This window comes from Tetranychus urticae, chromosome 3 (genome assembly GCF_039701765.1).
Source record: "Tetranychus urticae isolate SD_2017Ah chromosome 3, NJAU_TeUrti_SD_1.0, whole genome shotgun sequence".
NCBI lineage: Eukaryota > Metazoa > Arthropoda > Arachnida > Trombidiformes > Tetranychidae > Tetranychus > Tetranychus urticae.
Window position 1 is genome coordinate 21,134,614 of NC_142960.1, and position 11,442 is coordinate 21,146,055.

General features: G+C 31.1%; 3 protein-coding genes across 3 annotated transcripts; 2 read left to right on the forward strand and 1 right to left on the reverse strand.

Moving 5' to 3' along the window:
* Positions 1 to 1,718: 1,718 nt before the first annotated feature.
* Positions 1,719 to 4,293, forward strand: LOC149093595 (uncharacterized). Its single transcript, XM_089268726.1, has one exon. It carries the CDS (start codon positions 2,524 to 2,526, stop codon positions 4,063 to 4,065), a length of 1,542 nt encoding a protein of 513 aa, XP_089124852.1. The 5' UTR covers positions 1,719 to 2,523; the 3' UTR covers positions 4,066 to 4,293.
* Positions 4,294 to 7,334: 3,041 nt separating this feature from the next.
* On the reverse strand, positions 7,335 to 8,761 carry LOC107364757 (activating signal cointegrator 1 complex subunit 1). Its single transcript, XM_015932189.3, has 2 exons — positions 8,446 to 8,761; positions 7,335 to 8,286 (listed from the first exon to the last, which is right to left on the reverse strand). Exons 1-2 carry the CDS (start codon positions 8,699 to 8,701, stop codon positions 7,436 to 7,438), a joined length of 1,107 nt encoding a protein of 368 aa, XP_015787675.1. The 5' UTR covers positions 8,702 to 8,761; the 3' UTR covers positions 7,335 to 7,435.
* A 1,540-nt stretch (positions 8,762 to 10,301) lies between these two features.
* On the forward strand, positions 10,302 to 11,345 carry ND-B22 (NADH dehydrogenase (ubiquinone) B22 subunit). Its single transcript, XM_015932447.3, has 3 exons — positions 10,302 to 10,507; positions 10,579 to 10,721; positions 10,863 to 11,345. Exons 1-3 carry the CDS (start codon positions 10,380 to 10,382, stop codon positions 11,126 to 11,128), a joined length of 537 nt encoding a protein of 178 aa, XP_015787933.1. The 5' UTR covers positions 10,302 to 10,379; the 3' UTR covers positions 11,129 to 11,345.
* Positions 11,346 to 11,442: the final 97 nt, after the last annotated feature.

Below are 11,442 nucleotides of genomic sequence, written 5' to 3' on the forward strand. Positions count from 1 at the left end.
TTTCTCATCAAATTTCCATTTTTTCTGTAAAATTCATTGAGATTGACATTTCCCTCAATTTTCATCTTAAAAGACTCAGAATCTTAATATTTCATCAACTAAGTAAAATCAGTCAGAAATCAGAATCAAACTCAAAATTATTTTATTGACTCGAAACTCAAATAACCAAATCAAAATTATCTTTCCAATTTTTAATAAACTGAAATAATTTTTAACTCTAAGATTGAAACTTTCAGTAATAATTGTAAAATTTTTTATCTAATTTTAGTGTCAACAAGTTAGTTGATTAGTTCAGCCCAATGCGAATCTAATGATTGTTAAAGCGACTGGGAATTTCATCCTTTATAAAATGAAAAAAGTCTGAAAAAACTTACAAAACTTAAAGTCGCCACTAGAAGGACATGCCAATGAAACGCATTTTCATCAATAGAAATGAATTTTATTTTCATCTTATGAAAATTAAGTCTTACAGATTTGTAGAGTTCGGGTATTTTGTGTCGGTGACCGTCTGAAGACGACTCTTGGACTACTTTTTGGCTTGCTTTGCTCAAGTCGAATTGTCTAAGTCACTTTTATAAGATTACTCTCAGTGTGGAGTTAACAGTTTCAAGTTATCCAAGTTGAGCGTTAAAATGAATGTCGTACTTTTTGTAACCTTTTTGTGAAGTGAAAATTGTAAATTGACTTTGCTCCTCTTTAAATTGTCAATTGAATGTTAATCGACTCATCATTATCAAGCTTATCATTTAACCTGATCACAGCCATTCACAATTATTGGACTTATGCATCCATTCAACTTGAAATTATCAATGATTCAAAGGGATGTTAACTGGTTATAATACATAAATTATATCTCTTGTCAATATTATTGAATATATTAACTATCCTTTACTTTTTGAACCAGAAATGTTAAAGTTAAAGTGATGATGATGATGGTGATTACAGTAATAATAGATCAGTTTTTGGGGTAAAATTGTATTGAAAATGATCTCAAAATGTTCACTTTAATGTCCACAAAAAATGCAAATCTTATGTTGACACTTTTGTTCAATTTTGTAATGACATTTTGTATTCAATGAAAACATTGATTCATTTTCATCCTTTCATCTTTACTTAACACTAAAAGCATACAAAACATCATCATTTTAAAGAGCAATTTTAAGATTGAAAATTGATATTTTCATGAATATATTCAAGTTTTTTTTTAATATTGAAAAAGAATCATTAATTCCAATCATTTTCAATGTTTACAAAATCATTTACAAACCAATGTTTACCATTTAGACATTGGATAAAATGTAAAACTTGAAATAATCTTTGATTGCAATTAATTTTTACATTTCAAATTAACCTAAACTCTAAATGATTTATTCAATCACATTTCCTAAATGCTTCTGATAAATATCACTAATTAGTTCAAGTGAATAAAAGGAGTTGAACGATTAGCCGAGATAAGAGTTTTCAATGGATCATTATAAGCATCCTTTTCTTGAGGCTCAAAAGGGTAATCTGTTTTATTCATTGTTATTTCATCTTACAGTTTTTTTATCACTAAAGGGTTATCAGTTGTGTTAAAAGGGCGCAAACTGAGAGTCAATTGTCGCCTTTTCAACTCTTTATTAACTCAACAATACAATACAATGTCAGTCAATTGCTATCATTAATACAATGCTTTCAGCTAATCTTTTTTTTTTCATTTAATTTCATTTTTTTCTCGCTTCGATAATTGGTTTCACCCTTAAGGCCTAACCGTCTAAACAGTTGCTAAATATCATCACTTCCTATGAGACATTGTTGTGCATTTTATGAGCCATCTAAGGATAAATGAATATCAAGAGTTGATTAACAATTTTAAGGGTTTAACTGCTGTAGCTAATAGTGTTATTAAAATGTTCAATTTCAACTGGTTTATGGGATTGGTTGTGATAGTTATTCACCAGGTGATTATTGGCCTAGATTTTATTAATTTTTCAATCTAATCAAACTGGTTAATTTGATGTCCATGAGAAAAATGTGGGTAAGAAAAAATCGATTTTCAATCTTATTTCTTGACCTTTTCCATTTTCATGAAAATGATGACAATTTTAATGAGAAAAAAAGAAACATTGAAAGGGAAAAGAATACAATTGAAATAATGAAAAGTGTAATTATCTTACAATTGTTAGACTTGTTGAACTTGACCGGTTAGCAACGGTGACTTCGGCAAAGCTACTGACATTGAATTAGAGTATTCCCATGTAAATCCCATTTATAAATAGTATTGAGAAATAAATTCAATGAATTATCGATTGACATTTATAATGTAATTACAAGTGGAAGATTCAGTAATATTACTTTTATTTCACTGTTTCTTTCATTTTCAATTGAATAGTTGACCATATTTGAAATGCTCTTCAAAATGACTGTCCATCCATTTATTCTTAGTTTGATTGTTCTTTATATTTTTCATTGACTGGTTCAGAGTTTTACTCGATTTCTTGCTTTCATGTTCAATTTACGTCTGACTCTTGAAGGTAAAAGATTATGGTTAATAGTGTAATGTCCAGTTTGCCAAATCATAGTTATCGTGAGACTAGATCTCGTGTTTCCCAGCGATTCACCTATCCATATTATCCTGGAGCTAGATCATCGTCTTCAGCTTGGAAACCAGTTAAACCCTTTTCAGCTTCACCTTGGCGTCATTTCCTTAGCCGTGCAATATCTCATCGAGCCTTTGCCGTTCTTGTCTGTTATACTGGTGCTTTGGTCCAAACCGCTGTGTTAACACAAATTTACTTTGAATTCAAAACGTCAACTTCTGTTCAAATAAAGAGCCCACAGCAAACTGACCTACCAGCCATATCAATATGCTTTTTTTACAAGATTTCAGGATTGAAACTTATACCCCTTGGTAACAACATCAGTCAAACCTCACTAACTTTAGGTGAAATTGATTCACGTTTGCTTTCATGGAGTGAGTTTGTTAAAAATTGTTATGTTATGGATAGTGAATACGTTTTTAGACCATGTGAAGACATATCTCAGGAAAAGGCAGAATTCATCTCGCTGTATTCAAAGTGTTTCACCCTGTTCACTAATACAACCGTACCGATAAGTTACTCGAAAGAGCTGATTGGTTCCAACAGGATGGTTGATTTTACTTTAAATGTATCCCATCCAGTTATAACCAAAGTCGGTGTCTATTTAACTCATCCAATATCTGAACTTGACGACGTTCTTGGGACTCCATCATTCGTTTATTTTGACACCAAGCACAATAATCGAGCCACAATTTCATATCATAAGACCATTATTCATTCCCTACCAGAGCCATACGAGTCGAGATGTTATGACTATTCCAAATTACCCTGTAAGGAAAGAAGAACTTGTATTAAAAAATGTACTTTAGAGATGTCTTACAATGAGAGCAAAGGATTTATCAATCGCCGGTTCACCAAGATAAGTGACGAAGTGAAAGATGGACGGTTTGGTATACGAAACCATTTAGATAATCATACAGGCTTCTGTAATGCACAATTTTTACAGGCTCCATGTAATGAGTATCTATACCAAGCCATTATGGGCTCTGAATTTGAGTCACCTTTCATCAATCGCGGTGATTATCGAGTCTCGATTGATTATCCTCTTGGAACTGAAACAAGAATACAATACGTACCTTCACGTTCATTCCTTGATTACATTTGTTTTTCAGCTTCGGTTCTCAGTTTGTGGACAGAAATATCCCTCATTAGATTGGTCCAGCTTTCCACGAAAGCAATGATAACCTTTATCTGCCGTTATTTAAATAATGATAAAAGGATTTATCCTGATGACAGTATTAAAAAGACAACTCTTACTCCTAAATCTGGATCAAAGACAAACCTGTTTGGAACATTATCAGTTGATTCCATCACTTTATCAAGTCGATCCCTTCTAAACATAAATAGCAGTAATCATGGTGGCATCTCGGTTGGAGGAAATCCCAGTCCTTCGAGCATCAGTATCTACGAGGTGTCACCTTCTCGCCATCGATTCAACAATTATTTCCAATCTGAAAACAATTCAGATAAAAAAAATTCACGGTGAAAAATACAGCAAACAAAAATACTAAACAATCAAATTAACCGTTGGAAAGCAGCCTGGTTGACTCAACAAGTTTATCCTAATAAAACAATGCCATCTATTAACGTTAACCTCGTAACTACATTACAATATTATATTTTGTATTTATTATTGAGTTAATTATTAATAGTAAAAAATTACCCACAATTTAATTCAATTTAACATTAAAACAAATAAAATTTGCAACTTAAACGAACCTAAATTATTTTTCTTGATGAATGCGAAATCAATTTGAAAAAAAAACTAAGGGAAAATCAATACTCATAAGTCCAGCAAGAGTCACAAATTGTAAGTGAATTGAAAATCTAACCCAATCTGTTTGCTTTGATGTTCAAAATCAAATATTTTAGCAGCTAATCACTTAATTACTTCATCATTAAAAAAAACGGAAATCACTAATTTCCAATTGCTATGAAGAAAGCACATTTAATGAATGAAAGGTTGATTAAACAGCGAAATTTCATTTCAATCTTTCTAATACAAACAATCGATATTTTACAATATTTTTTCCTTAATATTGATAATCAAGGAAAATTGCAAATACTAAATCACTGCAATCGCATCAAGATTGAAACTTTTTTGTTTACTTAATATAATTAAATCGGTTAGTTATTAACTGCCAACGAAATAAAATCTGTTAATTACTCCATTTAAGCTAATATTGATTATTCCAGTTCTTTACGTAATGGCATACAAAATTATAAAAGCCAGTCAATGTCCATGTTAGTTTTACTCAATTTATTGGAGTTACAGCAATTGAACACCATAACAATTTGAATTGTGTAACTCATTCATCACTACTTTTAACATGTTAAATCACATCAATCTACCATCAGCTATGGTCATCTTTATTTTCATTAGTTTACTTTCAATGGAACTGACTCTAGCTCAACTTGACGTACCAAAAGTGTTTAATCAAGCTCGAAAGCTATTCTTGAGTCCTGATCCGACTACTAGGATGAAATTTGCCAAATGTGTTTACACTGAATGCTTTGAAGGTGTAGCCTGATTGATTTAATCTATTAACCATCCATAGCCAACAATTAAACTGGATAACAGATGTAGCAAAGCGCTTGGCCAGGCCTAAACCTTAAACCATTCAAACACTTGTGATTCTATGAAGATGAAGACGGCTAAAAGCAGGTTAATTATTGAAGTTAATTTTATTTTCTTTTGATCAATCAAGCAATATAGTCACCTTCCAGATTTAATCCATTCCAATCACCCAATTCCTGATAGATGAACTCTCAATGGGTGCTGGGAAAATAAATATCTAGGTAAATTGAAAAACAGAAAAATCGATTCAAAATGTACTACAAATCAATCACTTTACTTTTCTAATAAACTGAACAATTTCTCAACAATTGGTAAATTGTAAACATCATTTGTCTTTTACTTTAAAATCGGTAATCATTTGTATGTCCATTGCAGGCAAATCAACATCATGAAAATTTCCACCTTTAACCCAAATCTTGTTTACAATTTGTCTGGAAATGAAGAACGACCAAAATACCCAAATGACCGTCCAAGACGCACAATATTTCGTACATCACAGTTTCTCACTTATTTTGGACTAATCGTCTCTTCAATACTAGTTATCCGCCATTACTTTGCATTCAGAGTGTTTACCAAAGTGGACATATCAATCTACAAAGAAACTGGTCTACCGTCCATTGGCGTGTGTTTCTTTTATGATATTGAACATCAACACGGACCAATATTACAAGAAACGGCAGACAATCATAAAATCACTCGATTAACAGTGAAACAGATCAATGATTTGCTACCGACTTGGGATCAATTTGTGACTTCTTGTAAGGTTGCTGTACCAGAATTATTGACATATATGTCTTGTACACGTCTTGACACAAATATGAGTGAATACTTGAACTTGTATTCAAAATGTTTTCGCCTTTTCGCTTCACCATTGAACCAGATAAAATACAACATGTACCATGACTGGGCCAGTGAATTGATTAAAATAGAAATCAATAAATCGATCCTGACAACATCCAAAATTGGCCTGTTTCTCAATAATCCCATTTCGGGTCTTCAAAATGCAATGGGTGACCCAAGTTTCATTCAACTGGAAACAACTGGAAATAACCTGGCATCGGTTACCTTTAGAAGGGTACAAATTATATCGAAACCTTATCCATATGAAACTGGTTGTATTGATTACAGTCAATTGGATTGTAGAGAGCGTAAAATGTGCATCCATAAATGTGTTGGTGATACGCAACTTGCAATTAAAAAGCAGTGGAATTATCTTCGTTACATTAAATTACAGCCAAACCATTTCAATGCCCGCTTCTCTGATTATCCTGAATCCTCACTGTTTTCAACTTATTGTTACCAGAAATATCCTCATCAGCCTTGCAATCAATTATTTTATATTCCCGATTTGGCGACACAAATCAATTCACCTTTTGCTGGAAACGAGTCTTTTAAGATTTCCATCATTTATCCTTATGGAACTGAAAAGTTGATTGAATATTATCCAGTTGAATCTTTTAAAAGCTTCATTATCCATTTAACATCCGTTATTGGCATTTGGATAACTTTACCCGTAATTAAAGTGTTGAATTTACTATTTTACTGGACTCATAGAGCTTTCAATTGGCAACAAAATGTTAAAACGAAACCCAAATCATCACATTTGTTTTTGTACAAAGGCTGGTTAACAAGGGACCCAAAAAGGCAAACAATAAGGACAAGACATCAGTTATCTTATGTTAATGGACTGTCAACACGCAATTTTCAAAGACTAACTTGGTAATATAAATTAATGGAAAATTAAAATGCTTCAGGTTGGAGTCAAAATGAAAGCTTGCAAGAGTCAAGACTCTTTACCCTCCTACAATTTATCAATGATATCAGCTTTTCTTCAGCCGCGATGTATTTTAATTATTTTCATTGTAAATAGAATGCTTATCTTCTCAATTTTCTGATTTTTTCTTTGATTCCCGTCAGAAGATTACTTTTTAAGTTTAGCTTTAAAACTGTTCCAAGTTGAACGTTGAATCAATTTTGTATTTTTTGTAATTTTTTTGTGGGTGAAGTAAAAATTGTAAATTGAGTTTGTTCCTTTTAAATTTCATTTGAATGTTAATTGTCTCATAATTATTAACCTTATCGTTTCACATCATCAATAACCATTCACCAAACAAAAGAGTAAAGGATTGTAAATTGTCTTGAAAATCACCAGATCTGTAAATATTTGCATCACTAAATAAAAAAGTATATTTACCAGAGTAAATTTTAATAATAATATTAGATTACTGTAAAGTGATAAATACAACAATGGACAAAGTAAGACGATATTAGCTGGTAATTATAAACTTTTAGTCAGATCGATTGTAAATGCTGATTTGTATCCTCCTTTGTCTGTGCGAGTATGTCTTATGGCTAACTCAATTGATTTAACTTGAACTTCACCAAAATAGTAATCGCCAAATTTATTCATCAGTTCTTGCACCGAGTATTTTTCCCGTTTATCTTTCTTCCTGTCTTTTAACCATCCTTCTCGTTCGGCTTTATCCAATTTGAATTTGCTATTGAGCAAAGTTAAATGAAGAACTACTTTCGCTCTTTCTCTTGCAATGAATAAAGTATTCTTGAATTGATCAACGAGAAGATCACATATTTGCTGAAGCTCTTCATTGTGCTCAATTTTACCGTAAAGTACATCAACAGCGTTTATATCGTCATTCATATACTCCAATCCACATATTTTGATTATAATCTTTTTCTTGTTGATAATATCCATGATCTTTTCTTTATGAATCTTTTCTAATTTCTGGATAATTTGCTTCTTCTCATCATCATCTAACACGAGAAGCATACAAATAGTTAAATGAAGACGACCGGGATCCTGAAAAATCTCATTACAAATTCCTTGATATCGATGTGGTTCTTTTTTAACTTCAGCTAAAACTTGATTCTTAAATTCGATGTATCGTTCAGTTAATTTTTCATCCTCAATGGGTATCGAGATAAAATAGTTCGGCTCCAAACGAGATCGTGATCTTTCAACTATTGCCATGATTTTCCGTCTTGCATCTAAAACATTGCGCTTGGCTGATGATCGTAAAATTACGGTTTTACCCTTGGATGAGGAGTCATCTTTCTTTGGAATAATAACCCGACACTTTGTGGAATGCTCTAATTTGTTCAAATTCTGGCCTAAACAAAGTAAAGACAGATGACAGAGAAAAAAATTGACAAGAAAATCAGACAATTACGCTTACCATATCAGAAGTATATCGCTATAAGCTTATCAAAATTGAAATAATTATCTCATTTGAAAATAATTAGGATTTCAATTGAGGTGAAAATTCTTACCTTTATATCCAATAATCATTCCGTAAAATTCAGGGGCTACTGTCATTGAATGGATAAAATTTCCGTGATCATCCTTTTCAATATCTATACATTCAAGATCATCATTAACAGGCACTTCTTCAGAGCAATCATCAACATATTCTTCATCAATTTCATAACTATTGGCGCTCCCGGAATGAATGGCTTCCCCTCCAGAATAAAAGGCACGGAAACATCTTCCGTTGACAACAATACAATTAGGTTTAACTAGATCCATAATGGACAAAACATTTAAGAAAGTTTAGATGAAATTATCAATACATTTGTTTACTTATCCCATATGCCTCAATCTGTCAGCTGAGATTGTGACTAAGCGCGGTTTAATCAAAAATATTTTTCGTACAAATCAAAATCGTTTAACCTTCTAAAAAGAGTCTAAACCAGAAATTTAAACTAACAATACAAAAATCTCTTGTCAATATTATTGAATATATCAACTATTCTTTGCCTCACTTTTGAACCAGAAATGTTAAAGTTAAAGTGATGATGATGATGGTGATTACAGTAATAATAGATCAGTTTTTGGGGTAAAATTGTATTGAAAATGATCTCAAAATGTTCACTTTAATGTCCACAAAAAATGCAAATCTTATGTTGACACTTTTGTTCAATTTTGTAATGACATTTTGTATTCAATGAAAACATTGATTCATTTTCATCCTTTCATCTTTGCTTGAACACTAAAAGCATACAAAACATCATCATTTTAAAGAGCAATTTTAAGATTGAAAATTGATATTTTCATGAATATTGAAAGTAATAATTTCAATCATTTTCAAAGTTAATAAAATCATTTGAAAATCAATTTTACCATTTTAAACAAAAATGTCTAAAAGTTAAAACATTGAAATATTCAAGAAAATCTTTGTTATTAATTTTTTGACTTTCCTATTCAAAACATATCTAAATCATTCAACCATTTTCCATTCAAATAAGTCTGATAGATATCATCAATTAGCTCAAGTGAGTTGCAATACATCATTATAATCGCCCTTTTCTTGAGACTCAAAAGGGTAAACTGTTTTATCCATTGTCAATCCATCTAACATCCTTTGTATAGTTTTTTATCAACAATAATTTCATTACACGGGGCAAAAAAAGGGTTAGCAGTTGTGATAAAAGGGCGCAAGCTGGGAGTCAATTGTCATCTTTTCAACTCGACAGTGTCAGGCAATTGCTATTACAATGCCTTTTAAACTAATCTTTTTCATCTAAATCTTAATTTTTTTCACTTCGATAATTGGCTTCACCCTCAGATCACAAATTAAAAATAGTCACTAAATATTATCACTTCCTATGAGACATTGTTATAAATGTTGTATTGAAAAGATAAATGAATAACAAGAGTTAATAACAATTGAACAGTTTTTAGTTTTTCCTTTAAATTCATCAGAAGCATACAAATTCATGGCCTGGTTGATAGTTATAAGAATTAATTAGGTTATTATTGAGCATATTTATTGCCAAAAATTATTTCAATAATCATTCGTATTAGTAAATAATCAACAATTATAAAGCGCTCCTTTAGTTTCTCATCAGGGTTAATCAAGCTCCACCAATTGATTTATTGATCTCATCTCTACGATTATGATGGACAATATTATCATGTAAAGGTATTATCATCTTAAGGTAGATATCAAGGAATTGACTGTTGAACTGTTGACTGATTTTTTACCGAAGCATTTTAATTGTAATATTATAATATTTGTAATTGTAATAATTTAATCATTTTATTAAATTTGATCAAAATTTACTTTCAAATGTTGCACCGTTTTAGTAAAGAGCGACACCTGGTGGTTGCCTATTTAACTAAGAGAAATTTATTGTTTACATTTTGACCTTACAGTGATTTAATTTAGTTTAATTTGTTTGTCCAGTTCAATTTTAATTTCATCATGGGTATAGTTACATATAATGTTAATAAGGCTGCTCATCTGAGAAGGATTGCATTAACCCACAAACAAAAGGTTCTTTCTCTTTACAAACAAGCTTTACATGTAATCAGGTTCAGTTGTGATGACTTGTAAGTAGACTTTTTGATACTCTGTTTTCAATATTTTGCTAAAAATGTTAATTAATTGATTTAATTTGCAGCTTTGAAGCTAAAGAAAAAGCTCTCGAGTTACGGCAACGGTTTGAAGCAGCCAAAGACGTAAAAGATTATAGAGTCGCCAAACAAATGTTGGAGAAAGGACAAGAAGAATTGAGACTGGCTCGTGAAATTGAAGATTTCAATTGTAAGATTTTAATTTTCCTTCTTTTTTTAGAAGATTTATTGATATTTAGAAATTTAAATTCATTAATTTCAATCCTCATTGCCACCGGAATATTCTGATTTTTAATCTAATGATGCTTTTTCTTTCTGTTTTCTCTAATAGATACATTCAGTGTTGGTGGAACTGGTTACCAACAAGAGCCTTCACGAAATGATGTACTGTTAGATTACTGGCATCCCCTTGAAAAAGCAATGTATCCATATTATTTCGCACGACGTGAACAAAGAAAACAGGAGTACATAAAATTATTCGAGTCTGATTATGGAAATGCTGAGAAGCTACTTGGAATTGAGAAGAAATACGATTATTCTGAGATAGTTGATGAACTTGAAGCAAAAATGAAAGAGATTAATGCTAAAAAAGATTAGTAAATTGTTTAAATTCGTTTATTTCACTTTAGATTGTTATTGAAAAGATAATCAATGTTCTGGATGAGTAACTTAAAAACTGTGTATTTGAAATTAAATCTTAAACTTGAGTTACTGAATAATATGGAACTAATGTCAATCATATTTTCAATGATTTGCTGTTTCATTTATTGAATAAATTCCAAAAGCTAAATAGTCAAAAAATTATTAATATCAATCGCTGTAACAATTTTTTTTATTTTATCCAGCAGTTTATTTAGCTTCATAAATATCAGACAATTATTCAAGCCGTTATTTGCTAACAACTGTTAGCA

What these genes read in the sequence shown, in the direction of transcription:
- ND-B22 (XM_015932447.3), top strand. Translation starts at nt 10,380, where the DNA reads ATGGGTATAGTTACATATAATGTTAATAAGGCTGCTCATCTGAGAAGG. An exon ending in AGGTTCAGTTGTGATGACTT is followed by an intron (nt 10,508 to 10,578) that starts GTAAGTAGACTT and finishes TTTAATTTGCAG; the next exon opens with CTTTGAAGCTAAAGAAAAAG. An exon ending in TGAAATTGAAGATTTCAATT is followed by an intron (nt 10,722 to 10,862) that starts GTAAGATTTTAA and finishes TTTCTCTAATAG; the next exon opens with ATACATTCAGTGTTGGTGGA.
- LOC149093595 (XM_089268726.1), top strand. Translation starts at nt 2,524, where the DNA reads ATGGTTAATAGTGTAATGTCCAGTTTGCCAAATCATAGTTATCGTGAG.
- LOC107364757 (XM_015932189.3), bottom strand. Translation starts at nt 8,701, where the DNA reads ATGGATCTAGTTAAACCTAATTGTATTGTTGTCAACGGAAGATGTTTC. An exon ending in AATGATTATTGGATATAAAG is followed by an intron (nt 8,287 to 8,445) that starts GTAAGAATTTTC and finishes TACTTTGTTTAG; the next exon opens with GCCAGAATTTGAACAAATTA.